The 26,069-nt window shown below is 50.5% G+C and overlaps 1 protein-coding gene and 1 long non-coding RNA gene across 3 annotated transcripts in view; both read right to left on the minus strand.

Annotated features, from left to right (window-relative positions):
• The window catches only part of Stk24 (serine/threonine kinase 24), a 92,383-nt gene extending 75,805 nt beyond the window's left edge, over positions 1-16,578 (minus strand). Inside the window, exon 1 of the mRNA XM_027393909.2 lies at positions 16,225-16,578. Coding sequence (XP_027249710.1) covers positions 16,225-16,266 — 42 coding nt within the window. The 5' untranslated portion in view covers positions 16,267-16,578. The remainder of the gene's footprint in view (positions 1-16,224) is intronic.
• Positions 16,579-17,384: 806 nt separating this feature from the next.
• On the minus strand, positions 17,385-22,555 carry LOC103161022. 2 transcript variants are annotated; one of them, XR_003480828.2, is made up of 2 exons: positions 19,177-22,555; positions 17,385-17,859 (listed from the first exon to the last, which is right to left on the minus strand). It is a non-coding gene; the product is annotated as an uncharacterized LOC103161022 (long non-coding RNA). The 2 variants fall into 2 exon arrangements; XR_004772257.1 differs by having other exon boundaries at positions 17,385-17,658; positions 19,177-22,552.
• Between the last annotated feature and the right edge of the window lie 3,514 nt (positions 22,556-26,069).

Here is a 26,069-nt window from a genome sequence, read left to right on the forward strand (position 1 = left end):
ATTAAAACTCACAACACCTGTACCTGAGACAGTAACACAGCCGTTCCTTAACTAAGAGCTGCAGGTTCTACACATTGTCATCTCCACTCCTCCAAGTCACTGTCAACACAGTGCCAATTGCAGGACAAAGAAAACAAGAATTCAAGTTAAGAGATGCCCCAAATCTCTTTCCCATTAAAACTCAGTCCCATTAAAACTGACACTTTAAAATGCTTCAGTTATACAAAGGTGACAATAATTTACTATTAAAAGCATCCAAATCACATTCATTCCAACACTGCTCTTGGTGTCTGTGCATCCTTCCTCTCCTGGGGTTCACCAGCGGACTGTGACACCAGCTTCCATCCCCAAAAGCCACATCGTGAAGTCTGTGGTCCTCCCCACTCAGACACAGACACAGACACAGACACAGACACACACACCCCTACCCCTACTATGGTATGCTGGGCTGAACACTGCCTTCCAACAGCAAACTCTGGATCAGTTTTCTCTACATAAAACTCCCTGCATATACTGGTCTTGCTCTCTGCCACAGGCAAAGCTCTTCAGTGAGGCACACCCTGGCCATGTTCCTCGCTGAGGAAGTCACCCCTGAGAAGCCCCACCTGAGAGAGAACTCTTCTGGGACTTCTCTACCCTACCTTGGGGAACAGTTGATTACCTGGATTGGCTTCAAGGGTGCAAGAAAGAGACTGGCCTTGTCACAGGGTTTGTCCTAGGTTAGGGACACTGTGTAGACCAGGCCAAGAAGCACTTTCCTAAAAACCTGTGCCAGCATTTCTGACAAAGAGTGCTCCCTGCCCCATAAACATAAAAACAAATATGATTCCATCTGTGGACAGTCCGGGCAGCAGGGTTCCGCCTAGAACTCTCCATGCAGAACACCAGGACCGGGAGGTAAAGCTCTCAGGATCATCTCGAGGGCCCCTCCCTGTTAGTCACTCAGTATCACACCCATTCCTAGGTTGCTTGTAACCGCTGGTGACCTACTTAGCAAATTACTCCCTGGCCTGGACTCTTCCCCAAGCTCCAGACCCCTTCCTGGTCCTGGCACTGTGCAGGCCGAGGCAAACCACTACCAAGCCATCCTGCACTGCGCAGTAAGGCCATGTAGAAAGGAAGGAAGGAAAGAGAACAAATAGAGGGAAAACGTGAAAAAGAAAAAACAGGGACCAGAAAGACAACTCAGAAGCACTCTCTGTTCTCGTGGGGTCCAGTTTGGTTCCCAGCACCCATGTGCAGCTTACAGCCATCTCTAACTCCAGCTCCAGGGAACACAACACCTTCTTTTGGTCGCCACAGGCACAGATACAAGCAAGCAAAGCAAAACGCCCATACACAAATAGGGTTTTTGTTTTGTTTTGTTTTAAATGATAAATGGGTGTTTATTGAGAAACACACAGATAACACTAAAGAACTGCAGAGTGCTTCTCTGCCCTTCCTATCCAATTGGCTGACCTAACAGAAAGCACAAAATAAGACCATGTTAAAACAAGAATAATCAGCAAATAGTTATGTGACAGACAATTGAAAACAGGATTTTAAAACACACACACTGGCAAACCTAGCATTTGGGAGGTGAAATCAGCACACTCAGAAGTTTTCATCTGCAGCTACACAGTGAGTTCAAGGCCTGCCTGGAACTAGTATATATGAAACCTGTCTCAAAGGGGGGTGGGGTGGGGGCTGGGGAGAGGGCTCCGTCGGTGTGGGCCATGCAAACATTAAGACCCAAGGTGGGTACCCAGCACCCATGCTCCCAGTGCCTGAGGGGTGGTGACAGGCAGCTCCTGGGAATTCGCTGGTTAGTCACTCTAGAGAAAGCCACAAGCTCCAAGCGCAATGAGAAACCTGGTCTCCAGTAAGACAGACAGAAAGACATCGAATGTCCCTCTTTGGCCACCACACTCACATTCTGGAACACACATGTGTGCATGCAAATCCACACATATGGATCACACACAGAGAACTCCAAAACCTCTGCCCTACAACTCTAGCTGCTTGCCTACATCTGGCCTCTACATGTGCTTCAAAGTCACCAAAAACCTAGATGCAATTCCACCACAACCTACTGTTCAAAGTACAGCTGGGCAGGGAGTAGGCGGCCTGGCCTTGCAACCGTGGGCAAAGCAATCCGCCACAAACTCAATTGTTTCCCGAGGAAGGGCATGCGGACTGGGGGGGGGGGGGGGTTGGTTATTTCTCCAAAGGCAAAAAGAAATGTTTACATTACTTCTTTCCCTCATCAACACACCCTGAAGGCCCACTGAGATGGCTCAGGCAGCAAAGGCAATGGCCACAAAGCCTGATGACCCGTTCCACCCATGGGACCACACTGTAGAGAACCAGAATCTCTACAAGTAAGTTGTGGCATGAGCCATCCCTAGGGAGGGAGAGGGAGAGAGGGAAGGAGGGAAGGGGGGAGGGAGGGAGGGGAGGGAGGGAGACATGAGCTGAGGCAGGCCTTGTATTAAAGATAGACAGAAGCCTGTTAGAAATCCGGAAATCCATCATCCTAAGTCTATGGAAACTCAGGACAGTGTTGATGGTCCAATTCTCAATGAGACATGGATGGGCACCTATGTTATGAGTGCTACTACACAAAACTTCATGTACACAGGGAAATGGGCCAAACAGAAAGTTGCTCTACTCGGGATGCAGGAAAATACAGGCTGAGGGTCGGGCGTTCTCCGGGGGAAGGCAGTGACCATTCCTCTCCCAGTCCTCACGCCCAGTCCTCATTATTTTAGTACACGATGCCCAGACTGCATGGCCGCTGCAGACCTGGCAGATAAGCAACAGCAGGCCCTTCCACCGCGCCTCCAGGGCCTCCGTATCACCAGCAGAAACAGGCTGATCCAGACTCTGCTGCACAGAGACAGAGGACAAGAACTGTTCCCACAGAACTCCACAAAACCCTCCACAGCTACAGTTGAAGAAAGAAATGACCTGTGAAACAGGCGCGAGTGAGGGGGGAGGGTTGGCTGGGTGTGGAGCTCTTCCACCTTTAGTCCCAGCCCATAGTCTACACAGCAAGCTCCAGGACAGCCAGAGCTACAAAACAAGAGACCCAGTCTCAGCCAAAAGTTTGGCATTTGTAAAAGGTTTAAACTCTGCCACCACCTTAGCTTTTCACACCAGCGGTCTTGATGCCGAGGGGTAAACTCTGGACACATTTTCTGAACAGGACTGCTACCACAGGAAAGCCCTCTGACAGGACGGTAGAACTGGCACATTCCATACGCACTGACAGAAGACATCACTTACAGAAGCGGGGAGGGGCTTCTCAGTCCTGGGCACAACTGAGTGCTCAGTGCTCCATCTCAACAGTAACATAACCAAGAGGCAGGGATCAGATACAGTGACGAGAAAACTGCTTCAACCTGTGTGATTGCACACAGGCCTCTGGGGAAGTGAAATGCACCCAGCACACCTGCTGCAACCCTTGCAGCCCAGATCAACTTGGAGACTGTTTACTGTACCCACCACACACACACTCACATACAGTCATGCTCGCTCTCTCTCTCTCTCTCTCTCTCTCTCTCTCTCTCTCTCTCTCTCTCTCTCTCTCACACACACACACACACACACACACACACACACACACACACACACCCTCTGCCTCTACCAGGGTCTCACTTCACCTAAGTTCTTCACCTTTCCCCAAAATTACAACAGAGGAAGGCATTTTGGAAGAGTCCATACATACTCAAATGAGGTGCTAAGCCTTCACCTCCCTTCCTTTCTTGGAACAGGCATTCACTAACTCTGAAAACACACACACACACACACACACACACACACACACTGAACAACTCTAACAAATTTCACAAGTATCACATGACAATTACAAATTTAAAAGTCAAGTTCCAGAACCTCGAAGTTTGGAAGTATAATCTGACCAATTCAGCAGAGCTGTCATTTCTGAACTAAACAGCCAATCAGTCACTTGTACATGAAAGCTTCCAACAGCCAAACAGTTAAGAAAACAAAACACTGAACTATTTTTTTCTCAGTTTAGAACTAAGATGATGGAGACAATGGCAGATCGCAGTCCAGGCAGCTCAGGGAAGAGGGTGTTAAGTTCAAGACCAGACTGGGTTACAAAGCAAGACCCTGTCTCAAAACACAGACGGAGCTGAGCAAAGTGCTTGGACCTGAGCTCACGCCTCAGAACCCAGGTGTCGTTGCTGTTGTTAAGGGCAGGCAAGGAAGCAGGTGTGTGTAATCCTGGCACCAGGGAGGTGGAAGTTAAGTGGGGCTCAGCTGGCCAGTCATCTAGCCTACTTAGTGAAACCCAGGCCAGGAGAACTCAATAAACAAAGTAGAGGGACAACACCTGAGGTTGACCTCGTGTGTGTGTGTGTGTGTGTGTGTGTGTGTGTGTGTGTGTGTGGGTGTGTGTGTGGTGTGTTCGAGTGTGTTGTGTGCATGTGTATCTACACACCCACAAACACACCCACACATAGGTGTGGGGGTCCTGTGGACAGACGCGAGCACAAGCACTGTTCAATGTTAAACATGAACTTCAAGGGAAGAGTCAATGCTGATGGCAGAGAACCCGCCATCCCAAATGGAGAGAGAGGTGCCTTCGGGTCTCAGCGTCCCCACTCTCCCAGGCATCCTGTGTCCTCCCATCACCAAAAGGTAGGATATAGGTGGTACCAGGCCAAGGATCTGGCATGTGCAGGTGTCTGATCTGGAGCCACCAACCAAGGGGCAGAACCACGAACTCTGCAGCTGAGGAGAGGACCAGGTGCAAACTCTGGAAACCAAAGACAGCCCAAGAGAAGCCGGGTTATCACAGGCCTTGACTTTCTGCTGCCTTTTACCTCAGATCCAGAAGAACCAGAAAGTAGCTACAGTGAAAACCACATGAAAGCCTCCACAAGTTGCCGGGATAACCTATCATAGGGGCAGGCATTTTCCAAAAGACGTGCTCCTTTGGAAAAAAGTTTCCAGTGTCAAAAACACAAGGAACACACATTGATGCAACATGCGGGTTTGGAAACGCAAGCTACAAGAGGAAAAGGCCAAGTCCTGCAACTTAAGGGCCCTCCTTGCCCATATCTCTAACAGGGTTCCAAAGTCAGTCTTCCCAAGTAAACTGCAAGCAGGACTTCCGGCAACAAATCTGAACTCAGCTGCCACAGGTGGTCTGGCCCAGCTGTCTGAGACCGGACTTCCTGTGACACACAGGCCGGCCTGGAGCTGGGAGATTACAAACAAGAGCCCATGTGCCTTTCCCAGTGAGACTGGGACTACACAGGGACAACACAGTGGAATTAATCACCCAGCACGGTGGTCCTCAGAGACAGCATCACACCTGGGAACCTCACGCGTCTCTAGAATCACAGGGTGTGGAAAGGGGAACACAGCAACCTCCCTGTATAAGGTGAGGTCACAGCTTCTTCACTGTCAGAAACAACTCACTCTGGACAACACCTGACAGGTAGTGCCGGGAGCCAGCCACAGAAGGGCCTGAGGCAGGGTTTCTCAACCTTCCTAACGCTGGGACCCATTAATACAGTTCCTCTGTTGTGGTGACTGCCCCAACCATAAAATTACTTTCATTGCTACTTCATAACTTTAATTTTGCTACTGTTATTAATCATAATGTAAATATCAGTGTTTTCCAATGGTCTTGGGTGACCCCTGTGAAGGGGTCGTTCAACACTGCCCCCCCCAAAGGGGTTGAGACCTACAGGGCTCACACAGAGAAAGGCAATGAAGGAAAGGCCTAGGGACCCACACCCTCAATCCCGAATTCCAAGAAGTCAACTAGGAGCTTGGCTCCCAATCAGGAGAAACAAGCCAACTGTCTGAGGACCTGAAAACTCACAAGTCAACCCATACACTCACAGGCTTTGAGACCAGCGGCCCAAAGCCAAGCTCCTTGACATCCCTTGCATGGTTACCAGCAAGGCTGGACACTGTTGGCAGGCTGCCCTCAGCAGCAGTCGGTTACAGGTCACCAGAACAAGAACTACCACCGAAAGTGTGCATCAGCCCAGACAGAAGGCCACCACAGCGAGGGACAGTCCCATCACTTTAACTCTGGGAAGACTTTTTCTCAGAAATAAGACAATGATGACCACACATGAACTTCCTCTTCTCTCAAAGGGCATGCATACGGGGGGGGGGGTGTTTGGCTACGTTGTAGAATGCTTGCTTAGGGTTCCCAAGACCCTGGATTCCATCACGAAAACTCTAAAAGTAAAAGAACATACATATGGAAAAAAAGAGCCCTATACTAGCAGTTTCCAGCCCTGCACTGGGTATACGCTGGGAAGTGTAAGGAATTCAAATGCCTGGAACAGCCAGAAACAAGGAAAAGGAGAACACAACACTGGTGTCCAAAGCCAGGGCTCTCCTCACACCTAAGCCAAGGGATCCTCCCTCCTAGAGCCCACTGACCTGGTGACCCAGCAAATGCTTCCTGACTGCAGCCCTGCTGGTCACCCGCAGTGCCCACCCTAATGACTATACATCACTCAGGCCCCCCTTTCAAGGCTCCCCACACAGGGCAGCACACTTTACATGGATATAAACACAGCGAGGTGAACGTCAGGTCTCAAAGAAACCCAGGGCAGTGTCACTTGGCACCTGTGGCTCCTCCCAGCACTTCTCAGGGCACCCCATCCTAAACTTCTCCAGCCCAGGGGTGGGGCTTCCCTTCCCTTCCCCCAGCCTCAGGTTCCTACATTAGTCAGCAATTTTGGCCACACTCCCTCTTGGTCCTCTAGGCCACCCCTCCCTTCTCTCTCCTCTTCCTCTCCCTTCTCCACCCCATGGCCAGGTTCAGTATGGACCCTCCCAGATGCCTCTGGCTAACCTTCAACCGTGTCCTCATTTTCATCCCGCCAAAGGCAAGACTCCGTTGCTCCACCTGCCCCAGCCAGGAGGCTGCAGTTGCTAGAGAGCAGGCGAAGGCGCAGGGCTGGGGCAGAGAGAGAGAACTTACAGCTGTCCTGGTAGTGTAAGAGAACACTGCAGACCAGTAATCTGTAAGACAAGCTAACTTCTCATAGTCCATTTCCGGGTGGCGGAAAAGGAACAGGTCCACTCAGCAGTCTCCTCCCGAGATCAACCCATCGTAGCAGCTGAGCTATGGTCCTGTCGGCCCTTCCTTCCCGGAGGCCTCGCATCCTAACTATGAAAACACACATCTCAAGACTAAGCTTCCGGCTCACGCATTTACGAGTGTCAACCCACAGCAGAAGACATGCACTAAGTCCAGGTGGAAAAGATTAGAGTATCAATTCACAGCACTGGGTAGGCAGGCGTCAATTTGACCTGGAGGCATAATCACCTGAGAGGCACATGGTGGGTGCCTCTCAGGGAGTTTGCAAAGAGGCTCGACTGAAAGCAGGCCCACACTGACCCCAGTGGCACCGTAGTGGTCCAGAACTGATCAGAACTGGGGAAGGAGAAAGCCAGCCGAACACTAGCATCCATGTGCTTCCTGTCTGGAAACACAACGTGGCCAGCTGCCCCCCACTCCCCACCAGTGTCCACTGACAGGCTCTCTCCTCAAATATAAACCCTTCCTCCTCTCCTTACCTTCTTTTGCAATGTATGTGTGGCTAGTCTCTCCAAAAAGATGTCTCCAGAGGTGCCTGAATTCAGGGACTCAAGGCAAGGGCAAGTCTGACATAGAAGTAGCCAGACAGCTTGGAAAGGCTCCCTCCTCCCCAGAGACCTGGGGGTCCATCACCGCCAGGAACAACAGTAGACACTGCCCCTGTACCCAGTCTAACGCCATAAAGATGAAGGAGGGTGGAGCTCCCAGCAGATGAAGAGAGAACAGGCAACCATTTCAGAAGGCTGTTCCTAACCGTCTTGTCCAGTAGGAATGACTGACGGGGAGCGCTACAGTGAACTCCCCACAGCAGACATTCTGGTACACATCAGCACTCAGGAGGCTGAGGTAAGAATCTGAGATCAAAGCCAACCTGGGCAACATTCCCTACTTTAGGGGTACACAGTGAGACCCTGTGTTGAGGGGGGCAGGAGGGAGGAGAAAAACTTAACTTGAGGTCCTGTCAATCTCCAGTCAAATGTAACTGGGCATAAAACAAACTAAAACCCAGAAGCTAAACCCAATAAAGGAAAAAAGTAGAGAAAATGATGCCTAGGACAGAAAATAGAATCTTCAAGCAAAAGGGAAAGCCAAGCCGGGCGTTGGTGGCGCACGCCTTTAATCCCAGCACTCGGGAGGCAGAAGCAGGCGGATCTTTGTGAGTTTGAGACCACCGTGGTCTACAAGAGCTAGTTCCAGGACAGCCTCCAAAGCCACAGAGAAACCCTGTCTCAAAAAACCAAAAAAATAAAATAAAATGTGGGGGGGGGGGAGCCAAGAGTAATGAGGATCGCTGTTGGAGTCTAAGAAAATGGGAGCAGAAATGCTCACTGGGAGACTTGGAAAGTTGAGACAATGACTCAGAAAGCCAGTGACAAAGACAAGGGACAGAAAATAGCTTCAAACAGGGCAAGGCCACTCAAGGGCCAGATGAGAAGGTACAGACGTCCAAATGGTAGTTTCAAAAAGAAAGAGGGAAAAAACCTCATCACAAGACACCAGCTGCCTGACTCTAAAGACCTCCTGAGCGCCTGCAAAAAATACAACACACACACACACACACACACACACACACACACACACACAAACCAAGACATCACTGTGGAGCTGCACAACACAAAGGGACTGTTCCTGGCTCAAGGGCAGGACAGCTTGTGTGGGTGGAACCCAGGCCTGGTGCACAGTGCACTCCAGCAGAACACAGCTAGAACTCAGCACAGCAGAGTCTTCAAAACTCCCTAGAGGAGGCCCTTAGGGACACAGACATACGCGCCTGTATCCCCAGGCTCAGAAGGGTGAGCTGGAGGTCAGCTGGGGCCACACGGCATCAACCTGTCTCAAAACAAACAATAACTACAAGGATGTACAGCTCAGTGGTTAGGTGTTTGCCTAGAACACAAGAGGCCCTGTCGTATCCCCTAGGACTGGAAACAATTCTACAAGAAAGCCAACAATTTATACTATGCCACACTTCCAACCAACAGGCAAATGCATAGTTTATACCCCCGTTGACGTTTACTGCAGGGGAGCGCACACTGCACTACACCCAGGCCCCACCTAATGACATAAAGCCACAAGAAACTGGGATAGAGAAAATAGGTGTCCACCAGGAGACTGCAGCAAAGGCCGAGAGACCAGAGAGGAGCAGTGGGCCAGCCTGCGGGCCCCAGGCAGAGGGACATCCCAGCTTCTCTAGTGGTGAAAGGCCTACAGTCTGCTCCAGCTGAATGTCCTAAGAGGAGCTCCGGGTACCTGGTGAAGAATAGTATCTGGAAAAACCCCGAACACCAAATGATGGCCTGCACCTTAGCACTGCTGCCCAGGCTGTGGGCCAGGGAGACACTGCCGGGAGAATTAACCAAGGTTACCGTATTAACTCTGCCAGAAGAACGAAGGTGCCTGTGAGGAGAAGACAGCGGAGCCAAACCTAAACCCTCGTCTGCAGAACCCTGGGTCCACAGAGCATTCCAAGAACTAGAAACTAGCAGCCATCTGAGTCCACATAAGCCAAGGAATGACGGCAAAAGATAGCACAAGGGATCAGAGGGGATGCCTTTGGGGAGTAAGAGATGGAGGGGGGCGGGTAAGCGCTGCCTTTCCCAGCAAAACCCTGTGCATCTAATCTGTGTTTTCAATAAACACCAAACAAAACCTAAGTAACTGAAAACAAAACACAGGGCAAGGAGCTGTACCAGACCTTCAAAGCTCAGAGTCTAAAATTCCTTATTAAAAACAGAGAGAGATTCAAAACACTAGAGTAAGCCCTAGCTATACATTTGGTAAACATTTGCATGAAACTTACCAGACACCACTGTAGTACTCAACACTATCTTCTTTTGCTGACCATAACCCTTAGGAGAACACAAGGGAAGGTCTCTGAATCCTCACTGGGCATCCCAGCACACACCTTTAGGCTCTGAAGAGGCCACTGTATGCTTGGCTAAGTGACATCTTGGATTTACCCAGAGAAACTGACAAGGTCTTACACTAGAGTCCAGGTTGGCCAGGACTTGAACTCACAGCACATCTCTCACCTAGCCTTCCAAATGCTAGAAGAGTAGGCAGGTACTACCACGACCAGCTCCAAGAGCAATTTAGTACTGGGCACAAACCCAACTGGTCAGATGTTCTAACGGCCTCATTTTCTCTTCCCAAGCCATTTGACACCAGGACATTTGGTAGATGCCATTGTAAAACTTAGTTATGAGAAGTGACTACTGCAGACTAAAGGCCAGCTCTGGCTCTCCACAGCGGCAGGAGTAACATATGCAGGTCTATTTCCTGCAAGCGCTCCAGCCACAAAATTCCATTAGTGATAATCACCCCAGCTAAGGCAACTCAGAAAGCATTAGCAGGGAGGGGTTGGGTGGGGCCCACTTCCTGCAGGTACCAGTTTCCAATCAGGCAAGTCTGAATCACAAGGAAAATCGCCCAAATTGAGTTGTGTGGCAAGAGCCCAGACTCCTGGACCATGGAGTGGAGGGTGTGCCCCACAAAACCACAGGAAGACAGGGAACAGGCTCACCCTACTGGCTAGTCACACTGCACGCACTTTGCTGGGGACCAACAAAAGAGCTCCAACAACCTGCACCAGACCAGAGAGGCAGCTCAGCTCCACGGTGGGCACAGCAGCTCCAAGAGGAACAAACACACCCAAATCAGGACACCAGGAGGCCACTGTGGCTGGACACAATGCATTCAGTGACAATGTCTGCATTCTTGAAGTTAACTGGATGCCTGTATGGAACCCTATCAATAACCTTTTCTGAACCAGGGGTGGTGGTACCTGGAGGCAGAGGTGCACAGATCTCTGAGTTGGAGGCTCCCCTGGTTCCAGGACAGCCTCGATACACAGAGAAACCCTGTCTCGAAGGAAACAAAAAAGTACATTCCCTGATCTGGGACTAGAACCAAAACCTCCCGAAAGCTATTAATGTTTAAAAAGTAAAAAGATGGGTTCACCACGCTGAGCCCCATCCCTGTATCTCACATATGGTAGGAGAAAACTTACGCCAGAAAATGGTTCCCTGGCCTACACACACACACACACACCACGGCATGAGTACATGCACATGTGCACGAGTAAGTACACACAGAATATTTTTTAACCTCTTGGAGCTGGAGAGATGGCTCAGCAGTAAAGAGCACTTGCGGCTCTTGCAGAGGACCAGGGTTTGGTTCACAGCACCCACAGGGAAGAGCTCACAACTGCCGGTAACTCCAGCTCCAGGGGAGCTGAGCATAAACCTCCAAAGACAAACACATACACACAGTGCACATACAGCAGACACAGTGCATAAAATAAATCCTAAAAAAAAAACATTTAAAACCTTGACCATCCCCATCTGGGGAAGGGAAGAGGAGAGGAGAGGATGGGGGGGAAGGGGAGGAAGGGAAACTCTCCAGAGATGGGAAATTATGTGGCTCAGTGGGGCAGCACTAGAAGGGACAGACACAGATAAAGACAGAGAAGCCGCGCTCCTGACGCCACTCCTGACACCGTTCCTGATGCCGTGAACTGGATTCTCCAGCACTGTATAAACTGGTATGTAATCCAAGCACTGGAGAGGAAAGCACGAGGCTCAGAAGTTCAAAGCCAGCCTGGACAACAGGAAGGACTTGCCTTGGGGAGAAAAAGACTTAAGCGAGTAACAGGAAAGCGTGCCTGACTTTCCTCAATTATTTTGCGACCGCACAAGGCAGCAGAGTAAGGCAAAATGTGTGACAGAAGTCACAGAATTCAAGCCACCAAGGTCTGTGAGGATCCTACCGGGCAGGTCTTAGCTAGCTGCTGAGGAACACCAAAGTGCTCACCATCCCCTACCTTGGGCGTTCCCACTGCTCAGACACTCCAACATCTCCTAGGTGGACACTAGGTACATACAGAATCACTGTCCCTATCACCTATCCTGAGAACACAGACAACCCAAAGAACCCCAGGCCTCAGCCCCTGCAGGCCCCTCGACACCTCCTCTCCATTCTACAGTAGCCCGGTGCTTTCCAGGCATGTACCTGGTCTCCCTGACCCCAGTCACAGGAACCGTCCTGCAAGGGCTGCTGATCACGAGGGGCCAGGGCCCTGGACATCCACCGTCTTGCATCACCTCTCTAGGAGTCTCCTGTCTACAGTGTGGCCAGGAGGAACTAATCCGCCATCTGTGTTCAGCCTCACCCAAGATGTTCCTGGAACCTAGACCTCGAAACTTCACTGAAAGCCCATCCACTCAGACACCCAACCAGGCAACAAGAGCAGGTTTCTCCCAAGGAGGCAGTTGGGGGGGGGGGAGGCGAGGGAGAGGGCACAGTACACAGTCCGATGGAAATAAGCCACACAAGGGGGTGGGAAGCCAGATCCAGAATGAACATCCATCAATGGTCTTGACGTCTTATTTCCCAGACTTCCCAGTGAGCTAGTGAACACCCTTCCTGGCTACAGGCCTGTGAGGGCACAGGCCTCCTCACAGCCAGGACTGGCTGCCGAGGAGCTGGAGAAGGGGGGAAGGCGGCATGGGGTAACATTAGCTTCCTGAGCTATCGTCTCATACTCGCAAACACAAGGGTCTCTCAAACTCAAAACCCCAACGCATGAGACTTCACTCCCGCCCTCTTACCCATGTGACTTCCCTGACTCGATGTATTTTAAGCTTGGGGTCATGAACCAGGAGGTTGTGGAATCAACTCCCTGTTACCACCAGTTTTTTTTTTTTTTTTTTTAGCATGCTACACTGCAGTAGTAACTCACAAGGAGTTCAGACAATGCTAGGGTCTGAAGCTTTAGCTTTGGGTCCTGATGGAAAGTATCTCTTATGAGGGTCACAGCCCAGGAGAGCCATAAAAGTAGCTGCCAAAACCCTCCAAGCCTGGAGGCACACCAATCCTGAGCCTGAGTACCCTTAGACACTCCCCTTACACCGCCCTATAAGATCTCTATGCAGACACTTCGAGCTGTCTTTCTAGCCATCCGCCATGGTGGGTGGATGGATGGAAGGCCCGAGCTAACATGGGGTTAGCTCGTTAAACAACTATAATAAAGCCTCATGCTGTTTGCATCAAGGAGGAAAAAAAAAAGTAGCTGCCAAAATTGTACACACAAATTTACAGTACTGCAGAAAATAGAGTCTTGCAAAGTTAGGCTCTCAGCTCCCACAATTCAGCTCAGGGGATCCTCTTCTGACCTCCAAGGGCTCCTTCCCACAACTAGTGCACATTACATACACACACATTTTGTTGGTGGTGGTTTGGTTTTGTTTCCTAGACAAAGTTTCCCTGTGTAGCCCCATCTGTCCTGGAACTCACTCTGTAGACCAGGCTGGCCTTGAACTCACACAAATCCACCTGCCTCCGCCTCGGGAGTGCTGGGATCAAAGGCATGGGCAACCACACCCTCACCCCACCCCCAGCACAACTCAGCTGTCACATCCAGTTCATAATTTCTAACTATTCCCCTAACTACAGAACCAGACTCCAGGAAGGGGGGAAAGAAAATCCTCAGAAAACTCCAACCATCAGGTGTGCCACCATCCTCACCAAGGACCACAGAAGCACGGTCAACCGTGGCTGCCGACCCATCTCGTATTTGCTCCTCTCTTCGGCAAATACGATCTGAAGGAAAATGGTGCATAACCTCTGCCAAGGTAACAACAAAACAGCAGCAGAGAGTGGTGAACGGTTGCTGTCTGGAGGGCGTGAAAGAACGGGACTCCAGTCATTTATCTGCCACCCAATACCCTGTCTTACCTTGGTCCATTCAATCCCTTCCTCGTGACTCACATAGCTATAAAACAGTATAAATAATATCTCTTCCTGCAACAGGAATAATCAGCAGATACAAAATGATTAGCAAGTTAAATAGTCTTAGCCTGGCGTTGGTGGCGCACGCCTTTAATCCCAGCATGCGGGAGGCAGAGGCAGGCGGATCTCTGAGTTCGAGGCCAGCCTGGTCTCCAGAGCGAGTGCCAGGATAGGCTCCAAAGCTACACAGAGAAACCCTGTCTGGGGGGGGGGGGGGGGGGGTCTCTCATACTGCACCATTCCTGCTCTTTGGCCTTGTTAAACTTTGTTTTTGTTTTGTTTTTTTGAGACAGGGTCTCACTATGTAGCCTGGGTTGGCCTGGAACTCAGTAATGTAAACCAGACTGGCCTTAAACTGACAGAGATCCACCTGCTTCTGCCTTCCAAGTGTTGGGATTATAGACAGCCACTACCACAGCCAGCCTGACAAAAATTTTAATCCCATCTTCTAACTCCTAGCCAGGAGGTGAGGGGAGGCCGGCCAGGTGTGCCTTTAACATAATCCTCCAAGCAGCTCCTAGGGAGGCTGCTGCAGCTGCTGACTCCAAGTTGAAAATAAACTTGCTTGTTTTTCTCTTCTGGGAGGAAGGGAAAGGAAGGAATGCCCTCCTCCAATAATATACCAACAATTTATCAAAGATGTAAGCAAGGGCAGGAATGGCTGTGGGAAGCCACCAGCCACTTTCCCTCCTCTACGGAACCAGGACTGACAAAATATAATAGTAATAATAATAAATCTACTAGAAAAGTTACTATATTTGTACTGAAAAGCAAAATTAAAACAGCTCCCTTTTGGGACGGGGACGGGGGAGGGGGAGGGGTTTTAGCCAGTTCTTTAAAAAACAAAAAGGAAGGAGCTGACTTCAGAGCACTGTGCCTGGAGTAAGTTACCTCTTCAAACCATTTCTTTTACAAAGCCGGGGTTGGTGGGCATCCCAGGTGGATCCCGGTAAGACAATGTAATAGCCAGAAAAAGGAAACACTAAAGAAACAGGTTTTTAATGTCCCAAGAGGTCCTTCTTGCTTTTCTGCTAAGAAACTGTCTCTCATCCAGTTCGCCCTGACATCTTGCCTCTAAATTCAAACGAAAGCAGAGCCAGCTGTAAGAGGCCACAGCTGACTTTTAACTGTGGCCAGCAGCATCAGGTAAGAATCCGGATACTTTTCAGAACACCTTTCCAGGCACACTCTTAATTCCAACTTTATTATCCCTAAAAAATAAAAATGGTGCAAGTTCTAGTGGCCACTTGCACTTGCACTAAAGTGGTAACTTGGAGTTTTCTAGCGTTCAAGCTTGGACAACGAAATCCAATTTTCTTCTCCTGGTATGGGAAAAAAAACAAAACAAAACAAAATGGTGATGGAGGTGAGGGGGGCAAAAAATACCCTCGGAAGAGGCAGGCAGGACCAAGGAGGCCTGGGCTCTGCAGCTCAACTCTGTAGCTAGAGAAAAGGCGCCTGTTGCATCTATAAGTTGATAATCTTCAATATTTGGGGTTGTAGCAAGAGTCCTCCCTTCACTCGCTTGGGAAAGCAAAACTTTGACGGGTCTGGCGGTCTTCATACGCAGTCATTTTGTCGGCGTTTGTGGCGCTTGCAAACTTTACAAGAAAGAACAGACTACTGATTGTTTTTCAAAGGACTGAGAACAGTCCTCAAAGGCAGAAAAAAAAAAGTCCGTGCATTCATATAAATGTGAAATTAACTCCCCTCCAAAGAAAAAGTCACGGGCAGGCACAGAAGGCACAGACTCGGGACCGAAAGCCGGCGAGCCAACCGCTCCTGTGGACGCCGCCACGGGTCTCAAAGTGAAAGTCCAGCGGCGGCGGAGCGCTGGCACCGGAGGTGTGGATTCCGCCTGCCCGGTTTGCAGCCTCGCACTTTCCGCACCAGAACCACAGGCTCCGGAGCGAGGCTACACCTACTGCACCCCGCCCTGCGGCCCGCCCGGCCTGGGAGCAGCCGGGGCGCGCTCCCCGCCCTGCGCCCCGGTCCCCGCCGGGGAGGGGACCCGAGAGGCTCCCGCGGACCCCGGAGTCGCGCTGCGCCCGTGCCAGGCCCGCAGCGGGCCCCGGGCGCCCAGGCGGGGCCTCCAAGGACACTAGTTCCACTCCTGCCCGGGATGGGCCGGCGGCCTGCGCGGCGGAGTTGGGGGGCGCCACGCTCTGGCACCCCACCTCGGCCCAGGCCGCGGGCCCCGCGCGCGCACACACCGAGACCCCACCGCCCTCCCCGAGCTGGCGAAGACCCCGGGGGACGGGCCCGGCGCGCTGGAGGGGGGCGCCGCGTTGACACCGCCAAGTTGCCCGCTTCCGCCCCGGCCCCGCTCGCCCCAGCTCGCCCCAGCCTACCTGCATGCCCGGAAGGCCCGACTGCACCGGGGAGTGGGCCATGGCGCTCAGCGCCGCCACTTCCTGGCCCGGGACGCGCGGAGCCGCGCGGCGAGCAGGCCCGGGGCCGCGCGCAGCCCTCGGGTGGCGGGGCGGGCTCTGGAGCCCGCGGCCACCGCAGCCCGGGGACGGCCTCAGCGAAGGCTGGCGGGCCGCGTCCCCATCCACGGAGCCTGCGGCGGGCAGCGAGGGGTCGCGCGCGCGACGGCGGCCGCTTCTCCCGGGCTCCCGCCGCGGTGCTCGCTCAGAGGCGGGCGGCTGGGCCCGCGAGCGCTGGCCGCCTGGAGCCGAGTGGGCGCGCACAGCCGCCGCGCCCCGCCCCGGCCCCGGCCCCGCGCCCCGCCCCCGCGGCCCGGCCGGGGACCCCGCCCCGCGCTTCCGGGAGGGGGAAGGGAGGGGAGGGGAGGAGCCGCCGGGCGCCCTAGGCCGCAGTCGCGCCTCCCCGGGGGCGGCGAGCGGGCGGGCGAGCGAGCGAGCGGGCGGGTCTCCGGGCTCGCGGGAGGCGGCGGCGCGCGCGGGCAGTGCGCGCAGGGGGCTCCCCGGGAGCCCAGCGGGGGGCCTCGCGCGCGGAGGAGAGCCTGGCCGCGGGCGAGCCGGCGAGCGGAGCGCTCTGCCCCCTCCCACCCTCCCTCTCCATCCGCCCCGGCCCTCCAGAGGCCCGAGCGTGCGCTCGGGGTGTCCCCGGAGCGGCCTAGCCCGGGGCCTGTTCCAAAAGACCCGGGCGCTGAGCGTCTTCTCCATCCGGGCGAAGTTTCCAGCAGTCACACCAAGGAGGAACCCCAAGGGTAGCGAGGGTTAGTGGGGTGCAGTGTCTCAGCCCTGCCCGGCCGCCAGTGTGGACGGACGGACGGATGGATGGATGGATGGAAACTTAGCTGGACGGAGGAAGGACAGCGGGGGCCCCGACCCCCGCCATCTCGGGGCTGCGCGCAAGAAGGGGAAAGTGGGGAGCGGAGGGGTGACGGAGGAAGGGAAGACAATAGGAGGAAACGGCGTCTAGACGAACCCAGCCCTCCCCCCGCTCCTCGGCTCCAGAGCCGCAGGCCCACTCTGGGCACCAGCTCTGCCCGCCTTCTATAGAGGCGGCCTCTTCTGCAGCGCACAAGGAAGGATGGACCGAATCCGTGCGCCTCCAGGAAGTACTTTATTTACAAGCGGCAAATAGGAAGTGGTCTAAGAGTCTTAAGAATCGCAGCCTCTCTCGGCGTAGGAAACCCGAGGAGGCCTCGTTCGTGAATGACCAGTTTGCACTCAGGCTGTGCGAGGTGAGGCATACAAAATGAGTCCCCGAGTCAGAAACAGGAGAAGGTGCATAAATCCTCTACTGAGGTAGATGATTGTCTGAGGTGTCCTTGCATCCCAAGGTGTTCCAAGAACACAGGCTGCCCCTGGGCCCTGCATCAGAAGGAAATGTAAACCCGATTGATTCCCTTTGGAGACCTGAGCAACGGCCTAAGCGTCCTCCAGGATGCTTCAAACGGCTTCATGATGACGCCTGGTCGCCTGAGAAGCTTTGCCAACTCTCAAGAGTAAACTAAAAAGCATGAAGAGTATGAACACAGATACCCAAGAGTTTATGTGTAAACCAGTTCAAACCTAAAAAAAAAAAAAAAAAAAAGTACATAAAGAAGCTGGGGGGAGGGGAGCTACCTAGCTTAAGACAAGAGACTCTCAGCCTCCGATTAAGTAAATAGTACTTTGTGATGTGTTTCTCAGCGTGTAATGGTTCAAGCCTTCAAGCCCAGCATTTGGGAGGCAGAAGCAGAGGCAGAGGCAGGCAGATCTCTGTGAGTTCAAGACCTGCCTGGTCTACAGAGTGGGTTCCAGAACAGCCAGGGGGATTGCAGAACCAGGAGGGTTTTTTGTTTGCTTGTTTGGAAAAAAAAAAAAAAAAAAAAACATGTTTTAGTTCAGTTTAGTATTTGTGGTGGCTTTGAATGATCATGTCCCTGGAGGCTCATGTAATTGAACGCTTGTTCCCCAGTTGGTGGGTGCTGTTTTGAGGGAGGTATAGGAGTTGCGGCATCACTGGAGGCAGTAGTCGCCAGCAATGGGCTTTCACGTTTCAAAGCCTGGTGCCATTCCCTGCACGCTCCTCTCTGCTTGGTGCTTATGGTTCAAAATGTGAGCTCTCAGCTTCCTGCCCCTGCTTCCTACCGCGCTCCCCTGCACCCCTGCCATGACGGACTCTAGTCCCTCTGGAACCATAAGCCCAAATAGACGCTTTCTTATAAAAGTTGTCTTAGTTGTGGCGTTTTTGCCACAGCAACAAAACAGTAACTAATACAGTAATGTAGAAAGGTATGTTCCCTACATATTGTTAGGAAAGTGCAGGGCACAAAACAATGTGTAACCCCAAACCCCAACACTGGGAGGTAGAAACAGGACGTCAGGAGTCCAAGGCCAGTCTCTCCTACATACTGAATACCAGCCTGAGCTATGTGAGGCCAAAAATAATGAAATAAAAATAAAAAGGTAGTCTAATCTCAAGCTACTGGAATTCGTGTGTGTGTGTGTGTGTGTGTGTGTGTGTGTGTGTGTGTGTGTGTCTGTGGGTGTGTACAGAAAAAAAGCCCAGTTATACACCAAATTTTACTATGTACCAAGATTTAGCAGTGATTTTCCTCAGACTGGAAGATGATTTCTTCGGGTGGCTTCTAACCCCAGCCTATGAAGACGTCTTGCTAAATGTAGGGTCAGCACAGTCAAACCTATCTCGTGACTGGTGATGAAAAGAAGAGGTTCGGGGAGCTGTTCCGACCGATGACTACAGAAAACTTACAAATGACTTTGCTGGGCGAGAAGTCACAAGACACTGGGGATGCAATATGACAAAAGGTAACCAGCATCTCTCTTTGGACCCCAACACTGGTGAAGCTAAGAACTCGTCATTTACAGTGGGATCTGACTCACCTGGACATAGCGACTGGCTTTGGATAGCTGCGAGTCCCTCAGTGGCTGAGCATCACTTCTTGGGCCATATTGTACTCCTGAGTGCCATGTTCATGGAAAGAGGAGCAGTCACACGGGAGTTACTAGTTCCCCGACATCCCCTATAGGTGTTACTCCGTGTTCCGAGGGCAGTGATGGCTCCTCCTCTTGTTCTCCCAAAGCAGAGAGGGTCAGAGAATCAGATCCCGCCCAACGGCTAATTTCTTGCATGTAGTCATTCATTCATTCATTCACTCACTCACACCTGTTTTGAATGAGAACTACATGTCAAGTCTGCATTCCAGGGTTGGACAAACAAACAGTGGACCTTCCATAATGCCATCGTAGAAACCAGGTTTCCCCAGTGCCTAACTTTGGAAGTATACAATACCATAACTTAGTTATAATAGCTGCCTTTGCCGCTGAGTGGGGGAAGACCATCATCTCGGCCTCCTATCATTTTCTCTGCACCTCCAAATAAATGATTATGACAGATTGTACACTCTCCTAATTCCAGAAGGAGAGACTGTAAGGGGCTCCATAAAGACTATGCATGCTCCTGGAGATACTAATACATCAAATTATTTTCATCCCCTTCTTTGCCTTTTATGTTCACTTAAAGACATGGAAAGAATAATGAATTGTGCTATTAACACGTATTCTGGGCCACAAAGGACATCTCCGTATTCCTATACAGAACCTTTCCACATAAAGAACTCCCTGCTTATCAGCCTCCCCAAGTGTCTGCCAGGCTTGAAGAGTATGGCAGAAAGCGGGAATTCAACAATAACTCTCACCCTTGACTTTCGGAGTCAAGGAGATAAACATGCCCCAACGCCACTTTATGAAGCACAGCTAGACCACACAGGCATCAGCGATTTAAATGCACAGATTAAAGAAAGGGGCTCAGACGGTGAACTTTAAAGAGAGCAATCTGAGTGGATTGAGGAGTAACAGTTGACAATTCCTACGTGTGTAGCAGATGGAGACAAATGATAGCACCTTATAAAGAACACATGTCACTGCTGTTCGGTGACACAATGGCCAGGACACAAGTATACACCAGCTACATGGAAGAGTGGTGTGAGTAAAGCATGGTCACTGGCCAAGGAGGCTCTTACAGGTCACCTTTTCATCGCAGCGTGCGTTAGTCTGCCAGGGTAGCCACGGAACACCACAACACAGAAGTGGAGAGTTGGAAGCCTGAGGTCAGGGTGTTGGCAGAGGCTGTTTCTTCTGATGCTTGAAACTAGCCACCCTCGCCCATCTTCCTCTGAGTGTGTTTTGTACTGATCTCCCCTCTTTATGAGGACTGCAATCAGAATAGATGAGATTAGGGGTACCCTAATCTACCCTGTCTCCAAGTACAGCCACATTTCTGCTAGTTTCTGGTTGGTGAGGGTTAGGGCTTCTGAATCGCAAGGGAGGGACAAAACTTAATCCCATTAGCACAGTCTGTCACTCTTCCCAGCCCTCTCACAGGGTTTCCTGAGGCTCAGCTCCTCTCTTTGAGGCTGTGGGTCTCCTTCCCCTCTCATTTCACGCGTCTGCGGGCAGGTGTTGCTTCATCTTTCCTAGGAGGTTGTCCTGTAGTCTTACCGTGCAGGGAAGCCAGAGCTTTACCTTTCGGCCTGGAATGTAGAGAGTTTCTCTGGTGAGTATCCCCAAGGCACAGAAATCACTTGGAATGCACAGCACGAACTCCCAGGGAAGAGTTTAACTGATCCAGGGGACATGTAAAAACTGATTTCAGGCCAACTTGTTTAAATAAGACCTTTCCTCTCAGCACCCGCTTTGTCCCTAGTGTGGCTACATTTTGGAAATGCAATGTCCCAGGAGACCAGGGTCTCAAAGCCTCAAGTGGCCAGGGGAAGTTTTGGTTGCATCGGGGTACCCCTGAGGGACTGCAGGCTGTTCATAGAGGTACCCCTGAGGCATGACACACCGTTCAGAAGCACCCACTAGAACAGGTTCTCTAAAAAAAATTCTCATGTGAGATTTTCCTCAGCAAAGAGCCAATTAACAAGGCTTGTCACACTCTGAACAGTGGCCACTTGACCCTGCCAATCAACTTCTAAGGGCTTCAGTACACAAAGAGTCAACGAGTGCTGTGTGTGTGTGGTTTCCCTCCCTCCCAAGCCTGAGTTTGCTCTTCAATAGATCCAAAAGGACCCAAATGAAATCATCCCACAAAGCATGATGTCATCCATCCTACAGGAACAGACTGCCACTCCACAGCTAAAAAGCTCTTGGCCCCGATTCCTGACAAGCAAGATAAATTGTGGACAATGATTTTAATTTTCACCTCAAGCAGATCCACAGAATTATGGACCCAAAAAACACTGCATTGTCACACAAAGTAAAGTAAGTGTGCCAAGGAGTCACAGTTTCAGATTCTTAATACAAATGACTTCAGCAAGCCTGAGATCATTGCAGAAATGACCTGCCTTCAAAGATTCTCCTGAAAAAAAGAAGAAAAGATACACACACACACACAGACACACATCATGTATGTTGGCTCTCCAGCCCATTGTCATTTGGTTTCCTAGCTTGGTTAGTGATGCTATTGAAACCCTTTGCATAACAAGTGCCAGGAACTTCCCTCCGACCTCAGCAAGTGCAGGAGAGAATTTTTACCTGAGTAAAGGAAAGTCAAACTTGAATAATCAGACCTAAATAAATCCAAGAAGTTATGGTTTCAATTTGAAACATTATCAACAGCCTCATTTGTTATTGTTTCATGGTTGGTTGGTTAGGGGTCTATTTGGTTTTGTTTGTTTTGGGGTGTGTGTGTGTGTGTGTGTGTGTGTGTGTGTGTGTGTGTGTGTATGTGTTGTGTGTTCCCAAAGTTGACAATAGCCATCATCTTTTGCAATTGCTTCTCACTTTATTGACTGAAGCAGAGTCTCTCACTGAACTTGGAGCTCACTGATTCCAGTGAGTTTAGCCAGTCAGTTTGCTCCAAGGACCCCTTTTCTCAGCCTCTGGAACTCTGGGGTTACATATGTCCACTATGCTTGCCTGGCTTCTACATAGGTTCTGGGAATCTGTATTCCAGTCATTTTGCTTATTTATTTAGGCGTTTTCTTTTTACTTTTTGAGACAAGGTTTCACTATATAGACTTAGCTGACCTGGAGCTCAATATATAGACTAGGCTGGTATTGAACTTACAGAGACCTGCCTGTTTCTGCCTCTTGAGTGCTGGGGTTAAAGGTGTCCACCACCATGCCAGCCAGTCCTTATTCTTGCACTGCAAACACTTTATCCAAAGACCCATCTTCCTAGGGCACCGCCCCTCTTTTGAAGTATTTTTTTTAAAGATTTTATTTATTTATTTATTATGTATATACATTCTGCTTCCATGTATATCTGCACACCAGAAGAGGGCACCAGATCTCATAACGGGTGGTTGTGAGACACCATGTGGGTGCTGGGAATTGAACTCAGAACCTCTGCAAGAGCAGTCAGTGCTCTTAACCTCTGAGCCATCTCTCCAGCCCCTTTGAATTATTTTTATACTGAATTTAAAACAACACGAAATAGAGAGGAATCATCAACATGTCATCTTAAAAGTCACCCCGAGCCTCAGTGAAGCAATACATCTCACTGCTTAGGGTACAGTTTGCATAGGGTGGCAGTGGGTAATGCTAGCTCTTAAAATCAAATTGCTGTGCCAGGACCAAGACCCTGAATTTAACCAAAGTGTAGAAATACACTTTTACACAAACACCTTCCTTCAGATCAACGACACGGCTTTAATTGCTGATTCAACCTTTCCAACTGTAAAAATACCCATACTGACTCATCGGTAGGAGCACCAGGAATCTCAGATAGAACACACTCTCCAACCTTGCTGCGTTGCTCACACTCTCCCTTGGTTTCCGCATCCAAGTCCTCATCGGCTCTCCTGCACCTACTATGGTCCTTGGCTGGGTCACACAAGTAGGTCGAGTAAGTATTGCAGTTTGAGATTTGAACATGACTTCTTAGATGCATTCTGAGGTTCCCCTTCTCTGTCCCATCACCCACAAGGATCTTGCCTTTTTCCTCTTGCTGGTCTTCTCCACTAACAGTGCAGTGCTCACTCAGCCCCTTTTCATGTTTCCCCAGCCTCCAGCCTTGCTGGAAGCCACACTTCTGACTTCTGCATGACATACGTCCTACTGTGCCACCCATGTGAGCACAGAGGGATCAGACCCACCTTTTTGTTTTGTTTTTTTTATGTGTGTGTGTGTGTGTCTGTCTAGACTAAGATGGCACACAGTCTAGGCTGGCCTGGAACTCATTATGTAGCTGCTTCTGGCCTTGAACTACTTCTCCTGCTTCTAGCCCCTAGTATTCCCAAGGACCACAACAGTAAGCAGGCTCATGTTTTAAATACTTATTCCCAAGTTAGTGACTATCGTGAGGTCTGTAGCACCTTTAGGGGGTGGCTGGTGCAAAGTCACTAGGGGTCATTTGAAGGTCATCCCCACCCCTGATTCCCTTAGCTCTCTGCTTCCTGTATGTGACATGTGAACAGCCATGGGCACATTCTCCTAGTACCCCAGGCTGAGCGTGGCCTGCTTTCATTCCTTATGTCCGGTTCACCCCTTCTGTCTGTAACAGACTGAAATCCAATGAGAAGAAGGAAATCTTTCTTCAGTTGTTGCTGCCAGGTATTTTGGTTTCAGAAGCAACTAGTACAGGTGGGCTCAAGAACAGGGGCAGAGCCCTTTCTCTTCTCTCCTTACGTGTACTCGATAGGTATAACACTCATCTGTTGCCTGGGTATGATATCGAGAACTACCCTGTGGGTTCCTCGGAATCCCAGAGAGATTATCTTTTTCTCTTGGGGTCCTGTACAAAATCTCACTGGATAAAGCCTAAATTTGTGAGTATCTACTGTTAGGACCAGTGGGCAAGAAAGCACAGTGACAGAAGAGACTGAGCCAGATGGTTTCCGATGCTGCAAGGTGGAAAGGGCCCTTCTGCAGTGGGGGAAAGACTCTTGGCATGATACGATCTGTCCCGAGGCTTCCCAGCACGTGTGTGAAGGCAGAACATACACACACACACACACACACACACACACACACACACACACACACACAGAGAGAGAGAGAGAGAGAGAGAGAGAGAGAGAGAGAGAGAGAGAAACTTTGCTCATACAATCTGCCTTTACACACATAGAACTTTTGTTTTTCCTGGAGAGATGTAAAGAAATGTCTATTCGGGCTGGAGAGATGGCTCAGAGGTTAAGAGCACTGGCTGCTCTTCCAGAGGTCCTGAGTTAAATTCCCAGCAATCACATGGTGGCTCACAACCATCTGTTATGAGATCTGGTGCCCTCTTCTGGTGTGCAGATATACATGGAAGCAGAATGTTGTATACATAATAAATAAATAAAATCTTAAAAAAAAAAAAGAAATGTCTATTCACCTCAAACAGAGAGCACACCTACAAACCGTCACAAAGGAATTCAGCTTGGTAACTCAATAAGTTTATTGGATTTACTTACAAGAGCAGCTACACCACCAAGAAGTCCCCTGGGCTACACTGTTGAAGAGTTCCCAGTCCGGTGTTTGTCTCTTCCACAGCTCAGGGAGGGGCAAGAGATCTCCAGGATGGTGGGTTGCCCTGAGAACTCGGGGAACTGATCCCTACATGAGGGGATGTTAACAGCTGGAGCTCTTGAGAGCCACATGTCTGTGGTCAGAGCTGCTAAGAATTGAAGATGGCAATAGTTGATGGGGGATGCTCTTCTGTGTATATGTTTCTCTTATTGGTTAATGAATAAGACACTGTGGCCAATAGAGGCAGGGAGATAGGCGGGACCAGGAGACGAGGAGAATTCTGGGAATTGTAGGCAGAAGGGAGACACCAGGTGAGACCGGGAAGGTAGGATGTGCCGGACCCTTTTCCGGTAAGATAAGACCACGTGGACATACTTAGATTAATAGAAATGGGTTAATAACTAAGACAGAGCTAGCCAATAAGAAGCCCTATCATTGGCCAACAGTTTCATAATTAATATAAGTCTCTGTGTGTTTATTTGGTGCGAAATGGCTGTGGGAACGTCACGTTATAACAGTCTTCGGCAGGTAAGATGGGTAAAGGAGGGCGCCTCTGAGCCTGACAACTAAAAGGAGAGGATGGACTCCAGCAAGTAGTTCTCTAATCTCCACACACTGGAGCACACACATACAAATGAATGAAAGAATGAATAATGAATGAATGTAAAAAAAAAATTAAGATAGCAATGGTCATGTCCAACCCAGAAGAAACTGCTCCATTACAGTAACTCCGTGTGTGTGCCTCCATCCCATAATAGTGCAGCCAACTTATGCCAACCCTTCAAGTATTCAAGCTTAACACCAGTGCTTCTACGGAAATCCCCCACCTCTGAATAACCTGCTGAATAACAGGCATCTCTTACTCAAGGGTAAGTGGGCACTTCACAGGGCCACAGTTCATAGCCAAAGGCAAGCAGAATCCCCTTCTTGGAGGGAGAAAAGTTTGGTAACCACTTTAAAAACTGTCATTTGAAAGGAAAAAGGGAGATGAGCAGATGTCACTGTCAGCCCACAGTCTGTGTGATGCCTTCCTGGGAAGTGAAGTAGGTCTGTGTTGCTCCTTGAGGGACACCCTCTGTTCTGTAGCCTGCCAAAGCCATCTGAGAGGGAATCAAAGAGCACAAGACCCTCCCTGGCTCACCTCTGCCCGGGGAGGGTGTGGGTCACTATTCTAGTGCAGAGGCCTCGGGGTTTTCTCTTACATGTCCTCCTTAGAGTGCCTTGATCTTTTTCATGGCACCTCTTAGCCCAAAGAAATACATAACAGGCCAATTAAGAAACCATATGTAGCCAGGCAGATCCCTGAGCTCAAGGGCAGG

This window comes from Cricetulus griseus (genome assembly GCF_003668045.3).
Source record: "Cricetulus griseus strain 17A/GY chromosome 1 unlocalized genomic scaffold, alternate assembly CriGri-PICRH-1.0 chr1_1, whole genome shotgun sequence".
Classification (NCBI taxonomy): Eukaryota; Metazoa; Chordata; class Mammalia; order Rodentia; family Cricetidae; genus Cricetulus; species Cricetulus griseus.